Below are 22599 nucleotides of genomic sequence, written 5' to 3'. Positions count from 1 at the left end.
TCGTCGTCTTCTCTTTTTTTTTCGGTGCATAATATTTAACAGCTCCCTGCCGAACAATTTCTGTGTGCTTGTTTCTTTTCAAGACGGAGCTTGTCCAGCAGATTCTAGGTGGTACAGCGTCTGTACCGGTCTCCGCAACGTGTTGCCACTAGTGCGTACTTTGCAGAAGCGAACTTTGCCGTCGCTGCCCAGAAATAATTCTGTCACTTGTGCCATCTTCCACAATTGTTTTGACGAGTTTAATTCTTTTCTCAGTACTATGAGTCCAAGCTTCGCTGATTCTGAGTGCCTAGTTTCCTTAATGTGAGCTGAACGAAGTTCTTGGAGGCACTCTCGTTGCCACCGGTTCCAGAGATTGTTTAACACATGTTCTCTGTGTTTCCATCTTTGTTGAAGTAATTCCCGTGACGACGGTGTCTCTTTTGATGCTGTGCTCAACAAGTCTGGAGGAAGCATAGTCAATCTTTGGCCTATGTGGAAAGGACTTGGCGTAAGCGGCATTGGTTCAGAGGCTTCTGCATACACAAATGTTATCGGTCGTGAATTCATCGTCGCTTCAACTTGATAGAGCATGGTTGAAAGTTCTTCATAGTTATTTATTTCCCAGTGTTTTCTTCAATGTAGACTTCACAGATCTAATGAGTCATTCCCAAAATCTTCCCCAGCAGGGAGCTTCTTCAGTGATAAATTTCCAAATGATCCTGTGACTTCCAAAATACGTTCGTACTTCCTGTGATTTCATTATTTATAAAGTCGCTGGATCTCCCTTGAGGCCTTTCTAAATGTCTTGGCATTGTCGGAATATACAATCTTACAAATTCCTCGTCGTGCCACAAATCGTTTAGATGCTAGCAGGAATTTGTCGTAAGTAAGACTGGTGACAAGCTCCAGATGAACCGCTCTGACGACTGCACATGTGAAGGTGAGTATATAACACTTCTTCATTGGTCCTCCGTTATCTTTGTGTAGAAGCAGTGCAGCAAAATCGATACCACTGACTTCGAAAGGTGGAGAGGGCTAAACACGTTCAGCTCCGAGTACTGCTTGCAGAAATATCACCGGCAGACTGTGCATTCATGAATGACTTTCTTTACAACCTCCCTGGCCCTCAGTATCCAAAAGTTTTCTCTCAGTTCAGTCAAAAGAAAACCGAGTCCAGCGTGTAAAAGTCGTTGGTGTTCCTTCATGACCAACAACTTTGTGAATGTGTCTGAAGCAGGAAGCAGAATGGGGTGCTTGGAACTTTCCCAGAGGTTGCTGAACTGAAGACGACCTCCCAAACGAAGAAGCCCTAATTCGCCGTGATATGGTCTGAACCGCTGGAGTGTTATGTCCATTCTGCTGACAACCAGTCCAAATACTTTATCTTGTGTTCGACGTATCCAATAAATTTCAGCCTCTTGCACTTCAGTTGCGTCTAAAGGTCCCTTCTTTCTGACGTCTGTGTGCCTGCAATTTCTAGCAAATGTTTGTATCCACGTAGTTATACGCATCAGTCGGTTATAAGAGCTGTAGTTGTTGATGTTTACAATTGGAAGCACTGGTCGAGCAGCTGCTTTCAAACACGTAGTTTTCTCTTCTAAGCTGACTGCATCCTGAATTGCAGCTGCTGTGCAGGCAGTTTCTTCTATTTCGACTGCATCCTCAGTGTAGCAGGGCTCGTCGGATGTCATCTCAGTGTAGAGAAAGTTTGGTCCTTTCCACCAAACTGAACTTTGTATGAGTTGTTTCGCAGTGGATCTTCTACACAGTAAATCGCCTGTAGCCAATGAATCACGATCATAGAATCTGTCCACATAACTGCTTCAATGCCCTCTAGATTTAGGGCACATTTCACTGTTGCAGTTAGTCAAGCTGCCACGAGGACTCCCATCAGCTCTAATCGTGGCACAGTTATCTTTTGTAGAGGTGCGACTCTCGACTTGGCTAGCAGTAGCTGAACTGTTGTGGCTCCCTTGAAGTCTCGTATCTGAAGGTAAAGCACGGCGCCGTACGCAACTGGGCTAGCGTCACTAAAGGCGTGGACAGTAGCCTGCACATTCTTGTCCAGGAGGGTTTGACCAAAACGTCTCTTAACTTCCAGCTGATTAACAGTTCTGAGGCCTTTAGTCCACGCTGTCCACTCTATAAGACGGGACTCCAGAAGTGGTGCATTTCCCTAACCACAGCCTTTGTATAAATAACTTGACTACCAGCACGAACGGCGCTAAGAATCCAAAAGGATCCTACATAAGTGAGGCGAAACTTAAGATCTGTCTCTTCGTAACCTTTTGTTTGCTCAATGATTCAAGCATCTTCGTTAGTGATGGCTTTAAGATGTCTTTGTCGGTATCCCAAGCGAGACCAAGAATCTTCTTTTCATTTTCTGCATCAAACTGTACCCTTAAGTCTCTACTATTGTAAAAGTTTCGTAAGTGTCCACATTTGTCGTCCACTTTGTTAGATGCATTTTTGCCTCTTTCAAGATACTGAAGCAATCGCTAACGACTTGCTGCGCTTCTTTGTTCTGTGCCCCGATGACCAAGTCATCTACGTAGAAATTATCTTTCAATAGTTTGACAGTAGAAGGGTATTTGTCTTCTACCAGTTGGAAGTGGCGTCGCAGAGTTGCAGCAAGGAGAAAGGGACTGCTGCAGGTGCCAAAAGGAATCCTTGTCATGCGTAGTTCTTCAATATTGGAAGACCCTTCTTCAAACCAGACGTAACAAAAAGTGTCTCGGTCATGTTCAGCCAGTGACACTTGAAGAAACGCTTTTTCGATGTCGGCGGAAATTCCAATCTCGAAGCTGCGAAACTTAAGCAGTAAGTCGAGGATGTTGCGGTTCAAATTCGGCCCTGTCCACAAGACATCGCTGAGTGAAGGTGAGTCCGAAGCACGAGAAGAGGGGTCGAATACCACCCGTACTTTAGTCGTAGTTATGTCGCGTCGCACTACGGCTCAGTGTGGCATATAGTACGCGATATGTTCACTTGTACTGTCTGTTGTGACTTTCTCAGCAAAGTATTTGTTATAGTAGCTCCTAATGGCAGTGTCATATTCCTTCTGAAACTCTGGTTCTCTATGTAGCGTTCTCTGCAAGGACTCCAGCCTTTTTAACATGACATCCCGGTTATTTTTAAGCTGGGAACAATTGCTGCGCCATGGCAGTTCAACTTGATAACGACCATTGTTTCTAACAGTTGATTCCACGAAGTTCTTCAGGACGTGTTCGTCATCTTTCGAAAGTCTCTCTTCATTAGTCAGTCCAAGACGTTCTACATCCCAGAAAGACCTCAGTTGCTCGGAAACATTGGCTTCCGTAAGGCATACATTGAAGTTCCTTACGGTTTCCGACTTGTAGAACATAGGTGGACTTCTGGTATCTCCATGAAGTGTCCATCCTATGATAGTTTCGACGGCAGTCAAGGAGTCGTCCAGTCGATTAATTCTTCCGCTAAAGAGCTGCCAGTAATAGTCTGCACCTATAAGGATGCTTATTCCAGGCTCATGGGAGACCTGAACTGCGTTGACGTCAGCCAAACGTAAGTTCATGCTTCTCAACTTTCCAAGTACATTTGTCTCTGTCAATGCTGACAAGTCATTGCATATTTCGGGAACTTCTATAGCCTCTATTTCAAGTGAGTTTGAGTCGTACTAGTTATGCAGCATGACTCGTACTCTCCGATAATATTTCCGCAGTGTTGAAACGTTTCCAAATCCCGAGATGGTGAGCTGCTCTTAGGCTAACACCGTGGCTTTCAGCTTCCTAGACCATTCTTCCATGATGAAGCTGCGTTGACTGCCACCATCAATCAACATTCTTAGAAAGCATTTGCTTCCAGTGCCCAGAGCCCAAACTTGGGCGGTCTGCAGAAGAACTGTTTACTTTAGCGAGTCTGCTGATGAGCTGGACGTCTCCACTTCTGTATTCTTCTTCTTTCATTTTGGATCACACATCGTGGTGATATGTCGCTCCTTGCATTTTGCACAGCTTAGTCGCTTCCAGCTTCGGCATTCCTTAGCTTTTTTGAAATTGTCTAGCGCAGCGGAAACAGCATCCTAATTTGCGTAGTTTCTCTTTTTTCTCGTGACATTGAAATCGTGACATCTATGGACTCCACCGAGTGACCTTTCTCTCCGCATAGTATACAACTCTCTGGAGTCAGTTTCATGGCTAACATAGAAGCAGAACCTTGAAAATGCTCATTAGATCATCGTTATGCAATTGAGGCTTGTTCTCTCTTGTCAGAAGTCATCATTATAGCCTGTTCCCGGCTTCTTACTTCAAGGCTCAAGAAGTCTAGAAGAACAGACATTTCATTTAGCCTGTCACTAGCGACGCCTGTATTTGTCGAAGACAAGATGCGCTGAGTATAACGGAGTACCATTTCTTGCGGAAGATTTTGTATTATAGCAGTTTTCAGAAGCGCTCCATATTCTTATTCTTCGACGCTAAGGTTATGCAGGGATCTCACGCGAGTCTGCACTTCTTCATGCAACCTTTGAAGCCCTTCGAAATCTTAGCAAAAACGAACTTTACGTAGGTTTAGAAGATGACGCATGTGGTCGTTAACAATCGGAGACTTCTGACCGAATCTTTCTTTGAGAAGTTCTATAGCTGTGCTATAGCTTTCATTAGTTGTCGACCGGCCGCTGATGATGGCCGATAGCTTTGTATGCGCTATAGCACCCACACGCTTGCGTGTCACCAGCGTTCACAAAGTGAAACTTCATTGTCTCTTTTCGTTTCCTCCTCTTGTTTTCACCTCTGTCCACAGGTGATGAGTGCCGCAGGCCTCCAGTGGGGTGCCTTGATGCGCGCACCCCCGGGCACGGTGAATCGAGGCACCCCAGCCTGCAGGCTGCAGGATCGGTAGCGGTGGTGGTCACTCCGAATGTTCGTTTTAACCGAAAAGCATGTCTGAGGCGGTTTGTCGTAAGCAGATTTTTTTGCATTGAATGTATGGAAAACCAAACAAACATTCCCACGTTATATGCGAGAATTCGGCTTAACTGAGTTTATCTTAACGAGAGTTCACTGTGCTTGATGAGGCAGACAATACTTCTTTAAGAAATCAAAATGTATAACCAGATAATTAACAAAAATTCACTAAATATGTTTTTAACTAATTACTTCATGGCACATATTGCAATGCATGAATTCCAGCTGACAAGTTCGCAACATGTATCCACTTGGAACTAACTATAAGGATCGCACAGGTTTTGCGACATTCATTTTCAAAGTGTGCGATGAAATGCATTCTAGTTACTTTTGTGCTTTAATGCATAAAACAGCGTTTTCTTAAAAATGGAAGTTGCACAACAGTGCATTTTTACCACAAGTTTGATGGCGCATATCCCCAAACTGGTGCTATCTTTTGAATTCCTTACAATTGAATACCTTGCCAATTCACTGGCTTCAATTAGTAAATTTCAATGTGTGATGTAACGTAATTAGCAAAAGCTCAATTATAAATTTATCAAAAGTGAAAAATGGGCGAGTTGGTATGGAAGCATGCATAAATTCAGAGCTCGAACTACTGGGACACAAGCTAAGGCGCATGAAAAGACAGGACACGGCGCTACTTGGCACTGAGCTCGCCACCATTTGTCTCGCCGTGCGCAGGTGCAGTGAAAGATCGAGCAGCCACCCTACAGATGTAGGCAATCGGTCTGGTTGCAGTGTCAGTCACGGAAGCGATTTCATTTCATGCTCAACTTCAGTGGTGTATTCTGCGCCTTTCTTGTGTGGAGAAACGTATGTGGGCCAAACGGGACAACATCTTAACACTAGACTGAAAGAGCATTCCAATTCCACAAAAGGGATTGTGCACACACATCTTGCAATGCACGTAAGAGACTGCAATTACAAAGATAAATGCACAAAGATCGAACAAGAAAAGGTGTAGAGGTTCACGAGATAAAGGGGGCAGGATGTGTGAGTCATGCTTCTAGAGCGCTTCATGACACTGGAATATTTTCTCTAGATACGACCTAACACGAGGAAATTTTTTGGCGAACTAACATAGATAAATAGTCATTTTTGTCATTTGTGTGTGTGCACGTTTTTTAATTTTTGCTTTTAAGCCATTTAATGACGCTTGATTACGTAGGACATGTCAGGTTTATGTCATCTCTAACCTTCTGAATAAACTTTCAGTTGCAATAATACCGTGTCCTGTCTTTTCTTGTGCCTTAGCTTGTGTCCCAGTAGTTCGCGCTCTGAGTCTAGCAAAACTTTGTTAGTCAACTGTGCACTTGACTGCTCAAGGAAGTAATGTCCGCCTCATAGAGTAATTTAGTTCCAAGGGTTAGAATTGTGCTATCTGCCACTGACAATTTAAAAAAATTTGGAACAGCTAAAAAAAGAATGTCCTGTAGTATCACCGTCAACCTATTTTATGTCCAAGGCCTTGCACTATTCATCATATGCCTGAATACAAGGCTATTCTCTTCTTTCTCTACGCACTACGCAATCCTTAGTAACTTGCTCTAATGCATACTGCCCCCTTTTCATCTATTGGCCTTGTTGCATGGTCCTTGGCTTTTTCTCAAGTTCTTTTGTTATCTTCTTAGTTTTAGTTCCACAAGGTTAGTAGAATGCACTGATTAAGTGCTATCCATTAAACACATTTGTGCATGCAATTTGTTTGTGCCAGTTTGTATGTGAATTGAACTCTCTGCGTACTCAACGTATTTCTAATTAATTTCAATATACTGCACACAAACACAATGCTAATGACAATATTGTGTATTTGACAGGATGTCCAGCTGCTCTGGCAGCAACAGTGAAAGAATATTTTTGCTTTCTTGTAATGCTTGTAGCCAATAATTAACTCGTGCAGGTACCTCGATCCGGTCATTATATTCCTTTTATGCAAGAATGTAATACGATTGAATACACAATAGATATTTAATTACACTCTAAATATAATGACTGACTAGAAAATGCCCAAAGCAACATCCTACTATACTTTTTATTGCAGTCTTAGTAGCTGGTGCATTTGAACAATGTGTAAATTTGACATATTTATCAACAGTCCATATTTTGCACCTGAAAGGCCTACAGTATACATCGTCAACAGTTCAACAAGAGCTCATTTGGTCAGGCAGCATGATACCAAGAAGTAAAAAATTGAGGTCGCTTAGCAAGCAAAAAGGTGCTTTATGTTTCAGGAGTCCTACCAGTACCACATTCAAATGCAGCAGACACAGTGTTGTGCAGACCACGCATAAACTATGGGCATCTGCCTGGTTGATGGTGTAACCACTCAAGTTCACCACCAGGAGGCACACACTCACCACAAACTCATCTGAGAGCATAAACTTCTCGTCCAGGTGCCCAGAGCCAATCAGGCTGAACAGCAGGCAGCACAGGCCCAAGGCCAGCCGAGACAGCGCCGGCACAATGCTGCACGCACAGAAGAGTTTGTATGAAATCCTTATAGTGAGTGAATTCATGAACCTTGCTCTTCATGTGGACCACTATTGCAGGGCATTCAAGCTGTTGTATTCAAACACCGAGAGAGGCTAACTGGAGAAATAGTTGAGGCTTTCTACATAAAAAAAATTTAAATGCCCCTGCACGTGTTAGCCACTCATCAATGACTCTACTAAACAGTGAACCCGAATTTTCGCATTCTGAGGGCACAGCAATGTGATGCTAATGTTTTGATGTTCGAAGTGTTTGACACACATACACGCCACGATTTGATTTTACTTTTATGTTTTTGTGACGACGGTTAAAAAAGTGCTTTTGGTCAGGTATAAACTTTTGTTTGCATTATTGCTTGTCCTACCATCTTTTCCGATGTTGTTGTCACCCTTGCACTATTAAGGCAAACAGCCACCAGTACAATCCCCATGTCTTCTTGGATCATACTAAAAATATAAATTCCCTGACCAAGCTACAGCTTAAGTGGAAGGCAAATGTTAATTTAGCATAAATTTTCGCACATTCAGGTGGCTGCCACTTATTCGCACTGCACTGAATGTAAACATCCTGAAATTCAGACACATAACTATTCTTGTAACCAACAAAGCAAAGCAAATATGCCACAATATGCAGTGTCATGTTCATGATATGCAGTGAGTGGGTCCAACAGTGGCCTGGACCACCAAAGCTTCTTCTGCCTCTTCTTGCAGATTACCACAGTGACCACCTACCTTCTGAAACATATTCCTTCAGTGCAAAGTGGTTGGCTCGCGCCAGTTTTGCAAACTTTTCTGCTGTTGTACTACGTGCAATGCTGTGGTCTGCCACAGGAACACGATGGATACCACACAGCGCCCTCGCTGGCAGACCCCCAGCATCATCATAGAAAGTTACACATACAAAAATGTTGTTGCCCCCATTCCACTTCAGTGCCCCCGGCAGCGGCATGGATTATGAGTGCCACAGGTTCTTCTTGCAGGTAGCACACTCGTATACATATAGGTGCTGCAGAAGTGATGAGCGCTTTCTATTGCTGCTGCACCCCCCCCCCTCTCCCGAGAGTTTTTGGAGTGTTGCATCTAGTCTCGCGCATTAACTCAGCTTTTGCTATTGGCCGACGTAGAGAGCAATCCTGGCCCTGATTATGAGTAAATGCTTTTAGTTCTGCTCAGTGGTCAAGCATGTAATAGCCAAGAGATTCCATAGCTCACCATGAATGCCATGTAATTTCGGGAGAGGTATACTGTAAGAGTCCACCTAGTGGACATGTCTATTTCATCTGCTGCTGAAGATTGGCTGTAGCACCTCACTGCTGCGAGTGTGCAGCCCAGCCCAGCCAATCAGAACTTCAACAGCACATGAAATTGACATGTCCACTAGGTGGACTCTTACAGAATACCTCCCCAGGAGCGACAAAGGAAGCTAGAATCAAATGTACTGAAATCTTCCGATTTTCAGCACATGCATGGCTTAGAGCAAAGGGTGGCTAATCTGACAGGGTTGTTCAAGCGCTTGAGTGCAAAAACCTAGAAAAGAATTTACAGCAGAACAATGTGATACATGGCTTACAACAGGCACCAAAGAATTGCCTGATCAATTGCTGTCAACAGTACCTGACTTAATACTAACAAACTTTGCTGCCGAAGCAACAATACTGAACATTACCACAGGCTTAAAATGCGCAGGAACGATAGGCATATCCCTGTCATTTTTGAGTGGTTCAATTTTCAAACAAAGCTTGGAATAATGAGCAACGTACAAAAGTTAAAGGGAACAAATGCTAACCATGATTTTTCAATTCTAGTGAACTGTGGCAGTGCTCCGTTGACCTGAGAAATGATGCACAAAAAATCACTTTGCAGCACAATCAACTTATCATTGATGGATTATTTGTATGATGTTGGCCAAATTGTGAATATCAAAATTTTTTATCCCAGAGCTTCCTCCAAGACAGACTCACCTTCCTTCAGCAATCTCTGCCTAACATTGTTGAACATGAACACATGTAGCCTCATAAATAAAGTAGTAGAATTTATTTAATTTCACCCTATCATTCCTCCTAAATCATTATCACCGAGACATGCTTGAATGACTAAATTTAAGAGGTAGAATTTATATCCCCTGGTTATAGTGTTTTGACAAATGAGAGCCAAGCTGGCCGAGGTGGGGGTGTTGCCCTGTGCCTCAAAAAATTCACCGACGATTACAGTACTCCCCAATGTGAAATCTGAGCGCAGCTCTTTAGGTTTACGATCTTGCACAGTTTCAGAACTTTCTCAATGAATGTGGTGCAGCATGTCTCTCTGGAGACCTGAGCCCTCTGAGCTAAAGTTAACTGTGCTCATTTCTTCTTAGCATCCGAATCGCCAAAAACTTCTTGATCTCCTCAATGAAACAGGCCCAGGTAGCTGGTGCGTCCGCATGGTTGTCATACCAAACCATCGCCGTTTCGGTCAAAAAGGAAACAATATTCCTCAGTTGCGAGGCAGCGTTCCAGTTATTGTACTGGCTTACCCACTCATAATGGGCGAGCCACTCATCAACATCTTCCCCAGCCTTTGCAGAGGACGTACGTGGCTCGCGGTAGTGCTGAATCGGGGCTGGTCCTACCGATTCAGTACTGGGAGCATCTTCGTTTCGAGGCATGCTGGTGGCCGGGGGCAAAAGTCCGGCAAGGCAGCGGCTTTTACGAAGGTCTTGTACAGACGGCTCCATTGTCGGTAGTGGGAGTTACCCAGCACTTCCACCAAATGTTATGCGCGCACCGTTTACTTAAATATGCAAGGCAGATCAAGGGAGCGGTCAAAAGGGTGTTTATTCCGGGAGCGGTCAAAAGGTAGCCTGCCGAACGTCGTCATTCTCTTCCTCCACCCTCCATCTTTTTTGTCATTCCCGCTCCTTCTGCACTTTGTTGCGAGAGATCGTGGCAATATAAAACATACTGTTTACGTAAAGTGTAAAAACAAGGGCCCTAGACTCAACCTCTGAGGCACTCCTTGTTTTATCGTAGTAGTTGGGGAAATAACATCACCAATTTTTATACACTGTTTCCTGTGAGAAAGATAATTTTGTTAAATATCTAATACCCCTGTCAAGCAGGTAAGTTAAGTGCACTTACCGAAAGTGCACTCGGTTTTAAGTGCACTTTCCCAAATTTAAACGTCGCAAGCAGAGTGTACTCGCAGAAGAGTGCACCCAAGTCGCAGTGCATTCACGGAATGCACTTTGCTGGTCAAGTGCGTAGCCTCGCCGCCAGCGGTTTCAACGATACAAAATGTAATGCATAAAAAAAGACACTGAAGTTCATTCTAGCTGTCGAACAGCTTTTAACAAAATAATCAGAACAGAACTCGCAGATATTCTGTTCTACCAGGATCAAATGCCACCTCGTCGCATGCCACCATCTTGTTCTGTTTTGGCCAGGCATTCGTCTTGGCCGGCCTCGACTTGTAACACTCTTATGATAAAAATATTTTTGTTTTTTGTTGAGTAAATATAGAATAAGATTGTTTTTCATTTATAATACAACCAAAGCAATCACCTTTTAGAAGTTTTTTTTTAATTTTAATCTGCATCATTAAAAACCATTATTTTAGTCTGTCGCCACTTTTTTTTAGCGTGAGTGCGCTCTATTTTACCGTTTAGCACTGCGTTGCGTAAAGTATCACTCAAGGTCCTGAAGTGCACTCTCCGTAAGTGCGCTTAACTTGCCCGCTTGACAGAGGTGTCAGAAAAATGCCGCGAATGCAATAATCATGAACTTTAACCTTTTTAGGGTCAATGACGTAAATATACGGTGCCGCGAACAAGTCCAAAATGGTCGATGCCGTATATTTACGGTACCGTCTGTACATTTAAAAAGCATGGCAATTTCCAAACTTTTATTTTTCCTTTTCTGTCTTGTACTGCCCTTTTCTCGCACCTCCCTCTCTCGGTTTTCGTTGCATGGTTTGTTTTATAGCTGATTTGCTCCGGTGCATCTATATACTACTGCTCGCACATTGGCGCGTGCGCGGGCGGGCGGCAGCTTGGGTTTTGTTCCACAGGCGGTTTCGGCTTCTTGCACTCACAAAACTGATGGCTATCTCCTTACTAATCACTCAAAGGGTGGCCGCCTGTTTCTCAGTCGTTTTGTGCCCACAGGAGTGAGCATAGGAAGGATGCCGCCGTGCAAGCGTTTCCTTTTCTTTTTTTTTTTTTCTTTTTTTTCTTGGGAGACTTGCAATATCTCATTGCCTCTGGACGGCGATAAGATGAAGATTAGCGGAAGTTCGTCACACGTTTAGCTTTTTTGACGGGCACACAACCACACAGTTTTCTTGAGTGGGCTCACCTACACAGTTCGAATATGCTATGGACGTAAACATTAGTGTAAGAGCAGGAACATTCGAGACTTTCGAAATATTCTCGTATGCGCATATTCTAAGCCTTGAACTATAACAATGCATCAAATTTTTAATTATTATAGGTTTATTTCCTTTTTTTATTGTTGTTATTCATGAATAAAGAGTACATATATACCAACACAAAATATATTTTTCTCCACTTTACGGTCACCCTAGAGATATTACGGTAAATTTTTTTTCGAAATAGGCCCCTCAGAAGAATTGGAATCTGCAATAAAAAAAAATAGACTCTGGGCGGTTGCATATAGCGAAAAAAATCAACCCTGATAAGGTTAAATAAAATGTCACGGTTAACACAATTGTATGCTTTCATAAGATCAATGAAGAGATCAATGGAGTAAAGCTTATTTTCAATGTCATTCATTATTTTATCTTTAACATGTAATAACGCTAGTTCAGTTGTTTTATTTTTCTGAAAGCCATACTGTGCGTCATTTATTACGTAGTGTTTAGCTATAAAATTCACGAGACACGTGTTAACATTTTCAAAGACTTTAGATAGCACAGGCAGCACTGAGATTGGCTTGTAATTACATATGTCACTAATGGCCCCACACTTGTGCATTGGGCATATGCGGACAAGCTTAAAACCAGAGGGAGAGATTCCAGTTTCAAGCATTCAATGAATTATATGCATTAGCGGTAGAGATATAAGAGATGCAACATATTTAATGGGTACAACACACAGGTCATCAATTCCTGCCGAGATGATGTTTTTTATTTTACCCAGTGAGTTTTACACCTATTATGGACTTGTCGGAAACACAGATAGTGCATGCCTCCTGCCTCTGTAACAGCAGGAAATGTGTGTATGATTGCAGTTTGGCAATGCACTGAACACTGGTGCCAGAACACCGCATTTTCCAAGAACACAATAACCAGTAAAAAAGAAGTGCAACAGTAACAGGTCATTTACTGTGTTCTACATAGCAAACATTGGCACCAAGAAATTGTACAAGATCACACTACATCAATGAGGTTCTACTGTAGCCCACCAAGTGCACCAACAAATGAAGGTGTTCTTTGGAATTCACAATTACAACCACAATATAATTCAGGTTCAGCTTTGTGCAACCCAAGGGAGCAGACTCCATATCTTACCCTGATGCAAGCACATTAGGGAGAAACACATTTGTCTGCAGCATCAACTTTGCACACGAGTCCCTGAGCTTAGTCTCGGTGTTTGTATCTCTCCATGTTGGATATTTCTTGAAAAGCATTTCTTTTTCTTCACTAATCGTTGGACCAGAAAGAGCTGAACCATGTGCAGCTGTCGGCTTACCAGGGGGGCTTGACAGCTTTTCCATGGAAGAAGTGGCCTTGGGTGAAGTCCAGGTACCGCTTCATGGGGAACTGCACATTATCACAATAAAGTCAGTCAGCCTGCCATTGCAGAAGCTACATCGGGGCAGCAATGTAGCAAGTGGTGCATGTTCACAAGGATTCCGAGCACTCCACCAGTCAGTCCAAAAATGAAGTGTGGATAGGCCAACGCTTCATAACGTAGTTATTGCCAAGCCGCTGTCATGCCAGCAATGTGAAAACCACATTCCTTACTTCATAATGAACTGCTTTATGAACCAAAATGTCAACTGCACACAATATAATACACTGAGACAGAAATAGGTACTTGTGGAACATGTCCACCTGTAGGCAAAACTAGTATGCAGACTAAAGTTCTTATCAGAAACTGTTTCCCTTGCAGTAGCCTGAACAGGGCTGCCACAGAGCGTAATTCTGAGCTCTACAGTCTAGGTTTTCTGGTTCGACTACCCATGTGTGATATAATCACAACGCCTGTACAAAATGGAACAAATCACACACTGGAGAAGGAGAAAGCCATCCTTTGCAAGCGCATGTTACACTGCAGTACTCTCCCAATACCTGTCGTTCACACATAGGCCCAATGGTGCTTGCTTCATGTGAGAGTGGAGCCACATCTTCCGTACATTCCATACAGTTGTTCCTTTTTACAGCAATCCCTTTTTGTTGGCGACTCAGGCCAAGCCTTCCTGCACAGCCTACCCAATTGGCTTGGTGCTCAAAGAACAACCTCTGCATGTTGCACAATTTTGTGAAGGTGTGGGCTGACCCTTTGCTGAGGTTGCTGATCTGAGCCTTCCGCCCTGCTCTGCAAAATCCTTTTAATAAGTTTCCAGAAAACAACACTGGCAGTGTATAGCCTGTTTTGGTCAAGCACCCCATTCACTGCCAAAAGTCCCTCCAGCACAAAATGATGGTATTGTGCTAGCAGGATTTCTTCAGCGATTTATCAAAACATTGGTCAAGAAAAATGGCAAACAATGCTATGCTTCAAGAGCTGAGGGAGCATAATTACATTTACAGGGTGTCTACCAAGTTTACATTTACATATTCCCTAAGTTTTCCAGGTTTTCCCTGAGTGCCTTTGCAAAGTCCCCTGAGTGTTACAGAACTTTGTTTTACATCAAGACAGGCTGACACCTAGTCGCCCAATGCTGTCACTCTGTAGTAAGCATGCTAAAAATAAAAAAAAAACTTATTCCAGTCTGAATAGTAAGGAGTAGCATTTATTTTATTCAAATAGAAATCAGAAGGGAGGGGTTAGTAAAATGCACAGCGAAAAAAATACATGTGAAAAATAAAATGATAAAACTCATTGCAAATCGAGTCGAACATTCTCAAATACGAATAAAACGGAGACGCATACAGAAACAAATATTTTCGAATACGAGATATTTTTATCAATTGATAGCAAGCACATTCAGGCCCGAACTTTGTCACAAGTAAGATGCTCTCTCAACAGCTGATGTGTCAGCCTCAACTGTCCTGACATACTCTCAGCCCGTGCACAGTGCCTCAATGTTGCATTTCACTGCTTTAAAGAGTTTATTTTGGTTTGGATGAGGGACACCTGCATCTCAGCATCAGCCAACACTTCGTTTTTTGAGCTCAAGCTCCTTGAAAGAAGCGGCGTCATGCTTCCTTTCCCGTTCATTCCTCAATGCGTAGGGTCCTTTCTGTTCTCGTGCTCCTTCCACCACGCGTTTGCCCCACGGACCATTTGAAGCATTCTCTTCGTCAGTTGTACAGTCAACGTCCATATTCTTTTATATTCTTGGACTCCCTAGGTCCGCGAAAACATTCGCAAAATCACGCAGTTCGAAGAAATGAATGTATGTATTTTACTGCCCTTAAGGGCTCAAATCGCCCCAGGCACATCCAAGAAGGCCTACCTGTGCATTTATTAGGCATATCGGTGCTCGTACTGTGACAGGAGATGGCAGGTGGACGCGCTTATATTTAAGGAATAGATACTGTGTCGCGTGACAATTGGCCCTACCCACGCTTAATATGCTTCACTGCAACACTTTAACGTATGTTTCACCGTGTAACATTTACGTATTGAGGCGAAGCTGACCTTCAGGAACCAGCCTTACGTAACGCGCCGTGCTTTCCGAGCTTCGAAGCCAATCGCGAGGACCACAAAGACAGAGTCGGTGCCATTGCTTATAGCGGTGAATTCTTTCCATGAAAAACACGGCGCCGAACGGCAAGAAGCTTAACAGCGAACGTTGAAGCAGCTAGGCCTAGTGTTTACCGCGGCGGCGAGGTAATCAAAACAGCAGCAGTGGTGGCTTTGATACCTGCGGTCACAGCAAGAAGTCCGGAAAATCGGACGGTGAAGGGTTCTTGCGTCAACAATTTCAGACATTCTTATACATTGACTCTATGGGGTACGCGGCGGTGCCGCGAAGCCGTCCGAATTATCGGGCCTCCAGAAAGTCGGTCGTTGACTGTACACTGGCAACTCCTCCAGCTGACGAGAGGGTGACAAAAGACCTATTCCTTACGATCCCTCGTTGTTACGCGAGCCAGCATTACCGCGACTTTCATTCCCTTTCAATATAATTACAGCTAATTTTCCCTGATGTAAGCGCGAATTCCCTGAGTTTTCCCTGACTATTTCCAGAATATTCAAATTCCCCGAGAATTCCCGGTTCTCCCGGTTGGTAGACACCCTGATTTAATACACAGGAAGGGTGGCTCTCACAATCGAACCCACTTATAACGACACTGGCTTTAACAATATATCGGTTACAGTCGAACCTCGATATAACTAAGTCCAATTTGCAGCCGAAAATTTCGTTAAATCGCGAGTTTCCTTAAGTCGAGGTTCGCATGCTTCAACAGTCCAAATAAAGATGCAGGTTCTTGGAACACTTCTGGCGTATGGCACCTTGTAGATAGCAAAATTACAAAGATAACCAATAAACCCTGGAACTAATAACACAACCAATAGCATGATGCCCGATAGCCAGCGGGTACGAACGCATTTTTCTCCATTACGCGTACAGTGAAGAGCAGGTCTGCAGCAAGCGCCGCGCCTAGTGCTCATAGCTGCCACTAGATGTGGCCATCAGTGCCATCATCATCATGATTTGTCATCACTAAAAAAAATTTCCTTTCACGAAGATATGGCTACCCGTGGCGCAAAGAAAAAAAATTATGCACATACCAGAGCTATCAACCTGAATATTCTTTCAAAGAAAATTGGAAGTAATATTAACTTGGTGGATCCATGAGGCCACCACTTACCATTAGAGCGCTTAACGCTCGCAGCCATCGGATGATGCCACGCTCAGTAAAGCAATGACGATGTTGATTCATGAACGCTGGAATATATTTAGTATTTAACTTCTTGCAGAGCAATTATATGCAACTCAGGTGTAAGCGAAGAACTCCGTCAGCTTCATCTGCCGCTTTTTAATAAGCGTCGAGGTTATAAGGCACTCGTAGGTTGACAGGGCTGCTAAGGCTTGCTCTTGCGAGTGTGCGCCCGCATACATGCGTAAGAGATCCAGCGCATCCATGACTTGCTTCGGTGTAGCTAGGCTGCTTGCCGCCTGGAGTTCTTCGTCCGAGTCGTCGTCCTGCATTTCTGTATCTGTGACACTCTCGATTATTGCATAATTGTCCAGCTCCTCAGTTGTCACAGCGGAAACATCGCTGAAGACAGTTCCTCGACTGTCACGTCGCTTGGAGCACCTCCCTCATCGCAGAGCAGCTGCCATGAGTCAACGACATCTGTTGTGTACGCCATACTTTCGTCACCGTCATATGCTCTGCACTCCGCTTCTTCATTCAAAGAAACACTCTCCTTCAATCCCGCTTTCCTGAAGCACTTCGCTACGATCTCCCTATTTGTTGCGTCCCAAGACCACGAAAGCATCTCCAAGGCCATGAACACGTCGATTTTCGTCTCTGCGGAGCTCAATGTTCAGCAGAAGCCTTTCGATGACCCGCTTGCGGTATGCACATTTGACACTGTTTATTGTTCCCTGGTCGAGTGGTTGTATCACGGAAGCAGGAGACACACGGTACGATTCGGCGTCCGATCCGACGTGCGGCATACGACGATTCGGGGCACACGGTGCGTGCATCCGAAAGAATGGGCGGCGCGTAAGCTCCGCCCAGATCCAGCCCCCCAGCTTGACTTCGTAGCCACGTCGAGAAACGCAATATAAACAACTCTGCACAACACTGCTTCGCTTTACGCGAACACTGTCAATAAAATTATGCCCCTGCGAGTGACAGAACACTTCACGACGGTGCGTTTTCCACTGACAACTCCGCTAACAGCCAACGATAGGGCCGGTAGGCCTAGCTAGGCGGACGCCGCGGCCGACGGCGCTTACGATCCAACCAGAGCTCGTCGAAGAGCGCTTATGTTTGCCAAAATAATTAACACTGTACACTTAAGTCACCCGTAATTAAATACAATTGGTTTACTCGACGCAGTTGTTGCGAAGGGCAAACATGCAAGCGAAGCGAGCAACCTCCCTCAGACAGTCGGTATGTGCTGTATGCTCGCGCAATGTCCTCGCGTCGCTGCTCCTGATCTCGCCAGTAGCTTAGTGCTAGTGTACTAGGCGCTGCTTTGCATAACAGGCACACATTCAAGATAATTTTACTGAACTGCTGGTAACTATTTTGTGTCGGAAACAAACTGCAGCAGGCAAGGAAAAAAAACACTGCGAGAAACCGGTCAGCCAGCGCCGCCTCCGTGGAGGGAACGTCAGAGAACGTCACTTGCCAGCCGCGCTGTCATTGGCTGTGGCCAGACGACGGTGCGGTTGTCGGACGATGAAAATCTGCCTGGTTTGTAGCACGCCGGACGTCTGATCCGGCGCTTCAGCACGGCAAAACACCTCGATTTCGGCTGCCATTCCGGCGCATCGGACGCCGGATCAGACACCGAATCAGACCGTGTGTCTCCCGCTATACTTCCGGTTGGCACTTTCCCGTTCCAACAGGCCGGTGACATCATAGCGTGACGCATTCCGGAACTTCTGAAGCACTCCGGCTAGCACTACAGAAGTGCGTCCGCTGTGGGTTTCATACGTACACAGTAGATGGCGCAGCGGCACGTTCTGCTCCACATATTGAAGCACACCGGGAAAATTTGAGCATTAAAGGGCGCATGCAAATCGCTGTATACCCGGCTAAAGTGTTCGTCTGCCTGTCAAGGAGGCTCTTGGTACATGCATGCTATGCGCGAGAACTTCGTTAAAACGGAAGTACAGTATAAAGTGACCTCGTTAAATCGCGAAAAAAAATACATGGTTTTCAATGGGGCAGAGATTGGGAAAAATAAAAAGTGCGTTATTTCGAGAATTTCGTTAAATTGAGATTCGTTATATTGAGGTTCGACTGTATAACAACGAAAAGCTGCTGCACCATCAACTTCTGTATGTTTTTTATGGGGAAATAACCTGCTTACTACAATGTTCCCATGGCACATTATCGGTTATAGTGCTGAAGTCTGGCTGCTGTGTGTCCATGCCGAAAGCTAATGGAATGCAAAATCCTTTAAAAAGAACAAAAAGTGAGATGCGAGCTGCTGCACGATCGTCGGCCACCCTAACTGCTGTCGTGCATTTCTTTCCATGAGATATGCATGCCAGCCTCGAGCGGATCTCTCCCATCGACCTTCCACCCCTCCGAACACAAACAGGCTGCACCCATAGCTCTGTGCCACGCCGCCGCCCGAAACACAAATGGACCGTGCCAACTGCGCTACCTGCACTGCTCCCAGATTGCTCGCTGGGCCCTCACAGTTGGTTCTTTATTCTATGGCCCTCATCCTGCACAATTCTGCTAACGAATCAAGTCACTCGTGCTTCTCTTTGTTCATTGCATCGAAGTTGTTCCTGGCCACGTTGTTTCTCAGCTTCGTTTGAATCGACGCTGAAACGGAAGATGGCTGATTTGCCCGCTGATCATCAGCAATGCACGACGTTGCCGGTGAAAAAAAAGTGCACTGCTATAGATTTGGAAACGAAGTGCTTCTAACAGATGAGGCAATCGTCGCGAACATGCTTGCATCAGACAGCAACAGTGGCGACCCTGATGGCAGCGCTGACATGGTAGGGCAGGCTGCCTCAACATTGTCCCTGCGGTAGGTCCTGTAGATGATTCTGTCCCACTGGGCTTGTTTTCGTGAGGGACCTTCTGCTTCCCTATGTGAAGCACCTGGATGCCTTGGAGAAGGATGTCGGCGAGCTTCGCATAAAGCAAGCAAGGCTGATGGACATGCGGTTTTCTTGTGCAAGCCAGAGGGGAGTATGCGTCGAGATGCTTGTGGCGATCACATCCCAGCATTTCTTCTGGATTTCTCAAGCTGCGATGCTGTCGTGGCAGCCTTCCCGCATTATTTAAAAGGTACCTTTTGGGGCCACCAAAGCGATGCCTCGGCGGAGCTCGTATGTCACTTGCCACCCGTGACCCCTCTTTGCAGTTGTTATAGCAGTGCCATTCTTGAATGCCAACAGCCCTGTCTTGTTAATAACATGCAATTGGAACGTGGAGGAAGCAGAGTTAAACAGTTAAATGAGTCAACATGATCGGAAGCCGCATGGAGGAAAGTGGTGGGGAGGAGACCTGGCCTCCCGGCCATTATAGTTTTTTCGGAACAGCCACACCATCCCCCTATTTTGAATTTTTTTCATGCAACCCGGTTATAACAATTATCGGTTGTAACAATGGAATTTTAGTGGAATTTGAATATTGTTATAAGTGGGTCCGACTGTAGTCGCATGTGGTTACTCACCACTATTTGATGAATGCCCCAATTCAGTAATACAGACATCCAGATCATTTCACATGCAAGACAGTTGAGGCAGAAAAGATAACCCAATACCCCTTGCATAGCCTTCACTAAGAAAAAGCTCAACTAGTTTCAGGACATGTGCTGATGGTAGGATTCATCTATGTGTTGGCTTTCATCATTGGATAATGGCATACGGTGAGTGTATATTTGAAGAAATCTATAGTGCAAAACACAACTAATTTGTTTTCTCCAGCAGAAATGGCAAAATTCCTTTGTTGTGTTTGTCAATATGAATTCCTTGAAATAATTTTACAGGTGCCAGGAACTCTGTTTTCATTATATCGTAAATACTTCTATAATTAACACACATCTTTCCCCAAAAGGCCGAAGCAAGGTTGGGGGTGCATCTATTAGGCAGGGTAAATTTTATGGGAGCTTTCTCGAAACAGCAAAAATTGAAAAGTAAGAAGTTAACAATTTCAAAAATGCTTTAGATAACTTATCTCTGAGGTAAAATACACATACACTATTTTCAAACCATAACAGTGTTCTAACACGAAAACAGACTTGTCGTGCAGGTCTCTGGCCGCTTCATCCAGCTCGCGGATACCAAGCCATGGCTCTGCAGAAGTAAAGCCAGTTGCTGCCACCTTGCTAGAGGCAAGAAGCCTAAACCACTGTAGCAGTTGTTGTAGAGCACAGAGAATGTTCACAGTGCTTATAACCAGTGCGGCTTTGCAACAGTGTTTAACAAGTTGACATTTCTAAATTCCCTGAGTTTTCCAGGTTTTCCCTGAGTGCCTTTGCAAGTTTTCCTGAGCGATGCAGAACTATGTTTTATGTCAAGACGGCAAAGCATGTCGCCCGATGCTGTCACTCTCTAGTAAGCATGTGAAAAAATTAAAGAAAACGACCTACTTAATCCAGTTTGAATACTAAGGAATAGTGTTTATGTTATTCAAAAAGAGAATAGAAGGGAGGGATAAGTAAATGGCACAGCAAATAAAATGTCTTCAAAAAAAATTGCAAATCAAGTCGACATTCTCAAATACGAATAAAATGGAGATGCATACAGAAGCAAGTATTTTCGAATATGAGCTATTTCTATCAGCTGATAGCAAGCTCAGTAGTATGAGGCCCAAACTTTGTCATAATTGAGATTCTCTCACAATAGCTCGTAAGTCAACCTCAACTGTCCTGACATACTCTCAGCCCGCGTACGGTGCCTCAGTGTTGTGCTTCACTGCTTTAAAGAGTTTATTTTGGTTTGTATGAGGGACACCTGCATTTCAGTGTCAACCAAAACTTTGTTTTTTGAGCTCAAGCTCCTTCAAAGTGGCTGCAGCACGCTTCCTTTCCTGTTCATTCCTCAATGCGTAGGGTCCTTTCTGTTCTCGTCCACGTTACGCCGCACGTTCGCCATATGGACCATTTGAAGCATCTTCTTGGTCTCTAGGGGCTGTGAAAACGTCCAAAAAATCGGCCAGTTGGAAAAAATGAATGCATGTCTTTTACTGTCCTTTAGGGCTCAATCCGCCACAGGCACATTCAAAAAAGCCCTGATGGCTTGTTGGTACACTCATCAGGCATATTGGCACTCGTACTGTGACAGGAGATATTGCGTGCACATGTGACATTAACCCTTTGACGGTTTTTGCCGTACATGTACGGCGGCGGTTTTCTGTCCCGCAAGGTCTTTGCCGTACGGGTACGGTTTCGACCCTCCGTTTGAAATTTCGCGCCATAATGACGATGCACGCTTACTGGGAGGTGCTGCCACCTCTTAGGTCTTACAAGAAGCGTTTGAAATTTGTGCTACCTTCTTGGGGAGATAAACAGAACTGACTTCAAGCTTCAGCGCGTCGCGCAGACTGCGGCCACACCCCTTTCGCGGTTTCGGTTTCGCCGCGTGATCGCAACGGAGGCGCGCGAAACGTAATTTTTCTCTTTGTCGGCACTCTCTTGCAAATGCTGTGGAAGTTGATTTCTATCTTGATTGGCGCTGCTCTTAGCTTGTTTATAACCGCCGCTCGCGAGGTATTCTCGCTCTCAGCGGCAACGCGCTTTCGCGGTTTCGGTTCCGCCGCAACGGAGGCGCGCGAAACGTGATTTTTATCTTTGTCGGCACGCTATCGCGGGGGCGGCGGAAGTTGATTTCTATCTTGATTGGCACGGCTCTTAGCTCGTTTATCACCGCCGCTCATGAGGTATTCTCGCTCTCTGCGGCTGCGCGGAGACTCGTGTTTCAAGGAGTACCACACTCTAAAATACTATTGAACATATTGCAGTTCTGAGTGATGCCGACACCAAAATACTGTTCCCTAATTTTTTTTACTATTTATTCCCGACTTTATACATCTTGTACATTCAATATCCGCAATAAAATAATTTGACCACCCGGGAAAGTTTTCTTCAAAATAATTCGACCCTCAAAGGGTTAAGGAATACATACTGTGTCCTGTGGCAATTGCCCCTACCCATGCTTGTTATGCTTCGCCACAATACTTTTGTTTATGCCTCACCAAGTAACATTTCTGTACAGAGGCAAAGCTGACTTTAGGGAACCGGCGTTATGTAACGCACAGTGCTTTCCGAGCTTCGAATCCAATCGCGAGGACCACAAAGGTCAATGCTATTGCTGACAGCGGCGAATTCTTTCAATGAAGAACACGGTGCCCAACGGCAA

General features: G+C 44.6%; 1 protein-coding gene across 1 annotated transcript in view; it reads right to left on the bottom strand.

Moving 5' to 3' along the window:
• The window catches only part of nes (lysophosphatidylcholine acyltransferase 3 protein nessy), a 230219-nt gene that overhangs the window by 76059 nt on the left and 131561 nt on the right, over nucleotides 1–22599 (bottom strand). The window contains exons 7-8 of the mRNA XM_050183807.3: nucleotides 13104–13174; nucleotides 7283–7391 (exon numbers count right to left, since the gene is read on the bottom strand). Of these exons, the coding sequence (XP_050039764.2) occupies nucleotides 7283–7391; nucleotides 13104–13174 (180 nt within the window). The remainder of the gene's footprint in view (nucleotides 1–7282; nucleotides 7392–13103; nucleotides 13175–22599) is intronic.

The sequence above is a fragment of the Dermacentor andersoni genome, chromosome 3 (genome assembly GCF_023375885.2).
Source record: "Dermacentor andersoni chromosome 3, qqDerAnde1_hic_scaffold, whole genome shotgun sequence".
NCBI classification, from domain to species: Eukaryota; Metazoa; Arthropoda; class Arachnida; order Ixodida; family Ixodidae; genus Dermacentor; species Dermacentor andersoni.
This window is presented reverse-complemented; position numbering and strand designations above follow the sequence as displayed.